The 6,607-nt window shown below is 62.6% G+C and overlaps 1 protein-coding gene across 2 annotated transcripts in view; it reads left to right on the top strand.

Annotated features, from left to right (window-relative positions):
* ISOC2 (isochorismatase domain containing 2) overlaps positions 1 to 3,066 on the top strand; it is a 9,629-nt gene extending 6,563 nt beyond the window's left edge. For both annotated transcript variants that reach the window (XM_023184413.3, XM_023184412.2), the window contains exons 3-6: positions 177 to 386; positions 692 to 762; positions 921 to 1,038; positions 2,658 to 3,066. In XM_023184413.3, the coding sequence (XP_023040181.1) occupies positions 177 to 386; positions 692 to 762; positions 921 to 1,038; positions 2,658 to 2,738 (480 nt within the window). In that variant the 3' untranslated portion in view covers positions 2,739 to 3,066. The remainder of the gene's footprint in view (positions 1 to 176; positions 387 to 691; positions 763 to 920; positions 1,039 to 2,657) is intronic.
* The last annotated feature ends 3,541 nt before the right edge of the window (positions 3,067 to 6,607 follow it).

The raw sequence follows: 6,607 nt of genomic DNA, 5'->3' as shown, positions 1-6,607 counted from the left end.
TCAGACCCAGGAGTCCAGGCCCAACTCTTCCTCCTTCAGATTCAGGAATCCAGGCCCACTTCCTCTTCCCTCAGACCCAGGAGTCCAGGCCCAGCCCCTCCTCCCTCAGACCCAGGAGTCCAGGCCCAGCTCCTCTTCCCTCAGACCCTGACCTTTCTTCCCCATCACTGACACAGGTGGCCCGGCTGCTGGAGGTGCCAGTCTTGCTGACGGAACAGTACCCACAAGGCCTGGGCCCCACAGTGCCCGAGCTGGGGGCTGAGGGCCTTCGGCCGCTGACCAAGACCTGCTTCAGCATGGTGCCCGCCCTGCAGCAGGAGCTGGACAGCCGGCCCCAGCTGCGTTCTGTGCTGCTCTGCGGCATTGAGGCACAGGCCTGCATCTTGGTGAGATGCTGACTGACCCCAGGGGTCCCTCATTCTCACCTGGGACCCCCATCCTAAATAGAACCTCCTTCCCTGACTGGAAACCTCCACTTCCCTCTAGGACCCACATCCTGACCTGGGCCCTGTCTTCTCACATGCAGGCCCCATCCTATCTTGGATCCCTTTCTGACCTGGGGGACCCCTGCTCTGATCCAAGCCTCCCTCCTCCCCATTCTGGGCCCCTAATTCTGACTCAGCATCCCCAGTTCCTTACCCAGGACCCCTGTTCTTATCCGGGATTGGCCCTGACCTCTCTCTACCCACAGAACACAACCCTGGACCTCCTGGACCGGGGGCTGCAGGTCCACGTGGTGGTGGACGCCTGCTCCTCACGCAGGTGAGAGTGCCCTCCCGGGGTGGGTGCGCTTGGGGGCCATCAGGGGTTCCCAGGAAGGGCCACAGGCGGCATTCCCACTCCCATCAGGGTGCCAGCAAGTGTGGCTGTCTAGGCCGTGGCATCCACACCAACCTTCCCTCCCTCCCTCCTATTCACAGCCAGGTGGACCGGCTGGTGGCGCTGGCCCGCATGAGACAGAGTGGTGCCTTCCTCTCCACCAGCGAAGGGCTCATTCTGCAGCTGGTGGGTGATGCCGCCCACCCGCAGTTCAAGGAGGTAATGCCCTCGCGGCCGCCCCCACCTCCCCTGCATCTGACAAAGGTCTTGTCTTTGGGCTCTGGGAATACATTCCGGCACCACCAGGCTGCCGCCTCCAGGGGGAGCCAGGTTCTTGGAGGGGAGGCTCCTGGTCACAGTCACCGCCATAAATCCATGAAAGGAGCCTGCAGATGGACCACAAGGACCACAAAGAACGACGAAATGGGGGAGGAGATCCAGAGGGTCAGGGCACGGAGGAGGGGGTTTGTATTGGAGGGTCTGGGGGGCGTCCTGGAGCAGGTGACTTTAGAATGAACTGAAGGAGGGCAGGACCAGGCAGACACTGGGAAAGAACAGGTCAGCAGAGACCCTGTAGATAGAAGCCCCTTGACCTGTCCACACCTATCCCCAACTCTCCATCTCCTCCGCCTCTGCCCCTTCCGGCCCGGGTGCCCCTCCTCCAGTTTCTCAGACTCCACACCCACCCCCAAGTGGCCGCCCTGCTACCAGGGTCAGCCAGGTACTGGGCCCCCCTGCTTCAAGCCCTTGGCCCTCAGGATGCTGGAGAGGCCCCAGACCTTGACATTCCCAGGCCCTCCCAGGTCTGCTCCTTGCCTGCCTTCTAGTTCAGCTCTGTGAAACATTCACTGAGCACCTACTCCATGCCAGCCACTGTGGTGAGCCCTGGAGTCTGCATCAATCCATGTTCAATCACACATTGTGACCCCCAGCTGGGGCGGGAGTTGCAGAGGGGCGAGCGAGAGTGGCAGGGGTGGCCCTGAATTCTGACCTGCAGGGGAAGGGAACATCAGGCTCACCCCCAGGACAGGGGGACTGAGCTTTCTTTGTCCAAAGAGCTGTAGCAGGTCACGGTGAGCACTGGGCAGGAGGAGCCAGCACCCTGTCTTCACACAGGAGCCAGAGCCCAAAGGTTTGGGATTTCAGCCATGGGCAGCCATCAGGGTTTGATGCAGGGGAGCTGGCCATATCAGATTGGCAGTTGACAAAGTTCATTCCGGCACTGTGTGACCAATGGATTACGGAGTGTGGCATAGAGGGGAGGAGGGAGACCTGTCAGTAAGGAGGTTAATTTGGGCACCCAGGCAAGCGGTGATGAGGCAGTGGGGATGCAGGCTTTTTTTTTTTTTTTTTTTTCTTCTTGTTATTATTATTTTTATTTTCTGGAGATAAACTTGCTGGGACTTGCTGATGGATGAAATGCGGTTGGTTGCTCATGTCTATCTAAGAGGCAGTTGGATAGATGAGTCTGGAGTTCAGGGGCAAAGTCCAGGCTGGATTTGGGAGTTGAGGGCCCAGAAGAGGGATGGGAGAGATGAGGTTACCTAAGAAGAGGATGTAGATAAGGTGTAGATAAGAAGCCCTGGCACAGAGCTGTCCACCCTTAGTGGTCCAAAGCCAGCAAAGCAGACCAAGATGGTGGACAGTTAGGAGCTCAACCAGTCATGTGTAATGAAAGGGAGGCCCCAGAAAAAGTCTTGAGAAGAGGGAGTGTTGTCTTGGGCAGCTGCTGGCCATAAGATCTCAGAGATGAAGACAGAGAGGTGTCCCTCAGATTTGTCATCCATGGAGATCAGGACCCTAGACTCTTCCTGTCCCATCTCCCTCTGCCCCTACAGATCCAGAAGCTCATCAAGGAGCCCGCCCCAGACAGCGGACTGCTGGGCCTCTTCCAAGGCCAGAACCCCCTCCTCCACTGAACTCCAACCCTGCCTTGAGGGAAGACCACCCTCCTGTCTGTCGCCAACACCTCAGTGGAAGCGCGTTCCCCCCATCCCTGGATCCCAAAAGTGGTGCGATCCACCAGGAGTGCCGCCCCCTTTGGGGGGGAGGTAGGGTGCTGCCCTTCCATTGGACAGCTGCTCCCGGAAATGCAAATAAGACTCCTGAAAGCTGGGTGGGAATTGGCTGAGCCGAGGTGGAGGCGGGGCTCGGCCCCGGGCCACTTCACGGGGCGGGAAGGGGAGGGGAAGAAGAGTCTCAAACTGTGGGACACGGACTCGCAGAATAAACATACATGTGGCTGTGGACCAAACCATTCTTGGGTTGGGGGGGATCCCGGGGGCGACTGGGGGCTGCATGAGGGAGAAAGCGGGGTCCCCAGCAGGTGGGGAGGGGGAGGTGCCTCTTCTCGGCTCGAAGCCGGCGCGAGGCAAAGGCGAGGGCTGGCGGCTGACACATCTGCACGGACGCGGCGCATCTGCCCGGAGGAGAACTGCGGCCGGGGTCGCCCCCAGCCGGCGCGCGCACGCCCAGCCCAGCTGCCGGCAGACACGCGCTCCGCCGCTGCCTCCGGCCGCCCCCCACGCCGCCGCCCCCGGCTCCCCAAGGGTCCCGCATCCGGAAAGCGAGGTGAGCGAGACCGCACCCCGGTGCGGGGGGAAACTGAGGCACAGGGACATGGAGACAGGGAGAAAGGAAGAGACAGCCATGTGGATGGGTGGATGGATGGACGGACGGAAGGAAGGGCTGAAAGCTTCAGCCTTGTAGTCCCGGCTCCCCCAGACGCAGGAGTTCCGGGACCCACATGGGGGCTCCCAGAATTCTGCAGATCTGGGAGTTGGAACTCTGCAGACCCCCAGGGAGAGCTCCCCCGTTCCAGATTTGCAGCCCTTGCCTCTTCCCCAACCTTAGGGAGCTGAGAGGCCACCCGTGAGTCCTCAGGGACACCGGCGTCAGAGCTGTCAGCGAGCCCGCCCCGCGTTAGGCAATCGGAGCCCCCACCGCCGACCCTGGGAGCCCAGACCTCTCCCAGAAGGTCCGGTCCCCTGGCCCCCAGCGTCAGAGCGCCCAACACCCCTCTCCCCAGGGATCTAGGAGGAGCCCCAGGGACCGGGCTGCGGCGCCCCCGGCCCCCGCCTTCCGGATCCAGGTGTCCCCCCTCCTCACCCCGCAAGCCCGAAGCCTCGCGTCTCGGAGGCCCCGCGCGCGTCGCCATGGCAACGAGAGTCTATTTTGCGCTGGGAACACACAGCTCCCGCCGCAGCGCCCCCCCCCCACCCCACCAACCCGGGTCTGAATGGGAGTGGGGGACCCGAGTGGGGGCTCGGGGGTCCGGGTCGGGGGTGAGTGGAGACACAGACACTCGGACAGAGACCGACGACAGCAAGCCTGGGACAGAGACCGAGACAGAGACAAGCGGAACGTGGAGACAGAGGGGAGACGGAGATCAGGCGGGGGAAGGAGGGAAATGGAGGCGCGCAGGGAACTGAGGCTAGGAGCTGGGGAGAGCCCGGGACAGAGGCGCCGGGACGGAGAGAGACGCGGAGAGAGACGCCGAGATGCGCGGAGACCCGCAGCGAGAGACAAGGACTGAGACCCCCCCTAGAGACAGAGACGGGCGGGGGAGGCAGGGGTCCGGGCGGAGGCGTGGACGGGGCGCCCCGGGACACGGAGACCCGGAGACAGGCACGCAGGCTCGGAGGCGCAGGGATCTGGGCGGGGGCGCAGGCACCTGCCGCCGCCCGGGCTGCGGGTCGGGGGAGGGTCCTCCTCCTTCGCTCGGTCCCTGCCTTCCCCGCGGCCAGCGAGGCACGGCGCCCCCGCGCAGCACCCCCAGGGTCTCCCCGCCCCGCCGCCCCCGGCGCCCGGAACTGGGGTCCCCGCGCCCTCCAGCAGGAGCCCGCCCCTTCTCTCTGGGCTTTCCCCACCCGCCCGGCCCGCCACATCCCTACCCCAAACCCACCTGTCAGCCCCACAGGAGCCCCACTGTTCGCACTCGGACCCCGCGCCCGCCTGGCCCAGCCCCGGCCTCTCTCTCCATACCCACTAGCCCCTCAGCCCCCCACCCACCCCCTCGGACCTCACTCCAGCCCAGCTCCCGAGACCCCAGAGGAGCCGGCTCTCGGGCGTCTGTCCCCTCTGCAGGCCATGTCGTCCTCTCTCTGGCTCTCTCGTCTCAGAGTCAACGAACCCCACTTCTCTAGGACTCTGCATCCCCTCTGAGCATTTGTCTCCCGCCCCGCGTCCGTCTGTTTTGCCTCTCTCTGGTCTCTGTCCCCTCTCTGGGTCTGTGTCCCCCTGTTTCTCTGGGTCTCTGTCCCCCTGTTTCTCTGGGTCTCTGTCCCCCATCTCCCTGGGTCTCTGTCCCCTCTCTCCCTGGGTCTCTGTCTCCTTCTCTCTGGGTCTCTGTCCCCCTCTCTCTCACTCAGGGTGTCTGTCCCCCTCTGGGTCTCTGTCCCTGTCTTTCTCTGGGTCTCTGTCTGCCTCTCTCTCTCTCTCTCTCTGAGTCTCCGTCCCCTTGTCTCTCTGGGTCTCTCTCCCCCTCTCTCTCTGGGTCTCTGTCCCCCTTTCTGTGTCTCTGTCCCCTTGTCTCTGGATTTCCGTCCCCCTGTCTCTCTGTGTCTCTATCCCCCTGTCTCTCTGAATCTCTGTCCCCTCCCTCTGTGTCTCTGTCCCCTTGTCTCTGGATTTCCGTCCCCGTCTCTCTAGTCTCTGTCCCCCTGTCTCTCTCGTCTCTGTCTCTCTGTCTCTCTGGGTCTCTGTCCCCCTCTCTCTGGGTCTCTGTACCCCCTTCTCTCTCAAACACACACAATCTGCCCTGCCTCTGGCTCTCTGTCCCCTCTCCCGGGACCTCTGTTTCCCCTTTAGTGTCTCTGTCCGTTTCTCTGAGCTTCTGGATGCCCTGGCCCCCAGCCCCCAGGCAAGAGGGTTGGGAGGGGACGCAGCAGGTGGAGTGTGCAGCACAGAGCTGGGCAGGGGGCTGGTGGGGGGTGGGGGAGGAGCTCCCAGAAGCCCAGGGACCCTGCTCCCGGCTGGCTCTCTGACCTGTGTCCCCACATCTGTGTCTGTCAGGTCCTGAGCTGGGGTGCAGGGGGGCATGGAAGGTGCAGACGTGAAGCCTGGGGTCCCCGGCCCCTTCCCCCTCAGCTGTGGAGGAGGAGAGCGCCGCTGTGTGCGTGAGAGCCGAGGTGGGGGCGGGTGTGGGGCGGAGGTGTCACATGGCTCCTTCCAGACTCTCCATTGTTGGTGAGGGTGTGTTTGCACACGTGTGTGCACCCCTGAGGTTGCGTGGCTGTGAGCTGTGATGTGTGTGGTCGTGGACCCACGTGGAGGCAGGTGGGGCAGGTCCCTGGCCCCGTCCCAGAGCTGTAAGTGGTCCGTCCCAGTGTGTAGGGGTGGAAATGTGCAGAAGCCCATGTTTGTGTTGTGTGTCCACGTGGAGAGGTGTGTATGTGTGTCCGTGTGCTGGGAGGAGGCCACAGGTGTGCCACCAGGTCCTTTCGTGTTGTATCTGGGACTGTCTGGGTGCCCTGTGCTCTGTGTCAGCGTGTGTGGCCGTGTGTCTCTGCACAGCTTTGTGTGAGGGCAGGGAAGAATTCATCCCATGTCTGGATAGGCCGCTGTGTCTGCAGGTGCACGTCCTCTCTCCACCTACCTATAGGTGCTGCCCTGACCAGGAGGGGTAGAGAAGTTGTGTGTGGTGTGTGTGTGTGGTGTGTGTGTGTGGTGTGTGTGTGGTATATGGTGTGTGTGTGGTGTGTGTATGTGTGTGGTGTGTGTGTGGTGTGTGTATGTGTGTGGTGTGTGTGGTGTGTGTATGTGTGTGGTGTGTGTGGTGTGTGTATGT

The sequence above is a fragment of the Piliocolobus tephrosceles genome, chromosome 21, assembly GCF_002776525.5.
Source record: "Piliocolobus tephrosceles isolate RC106 chromosome 21, ASM277652v3, whole genome shotgun sequence".
In the NCBI taxonomy this organism is placed as follows: domain Eukaryota; kingdom Metazoa; phylum Chordata; class Mammalia; order Primates; family Cercopithecidae; genus Piliocolobus; species Piliocolobus tephrosceles.
This window is presented reverse-complemented; position numbering and strand designations above follow the sequence as displayed.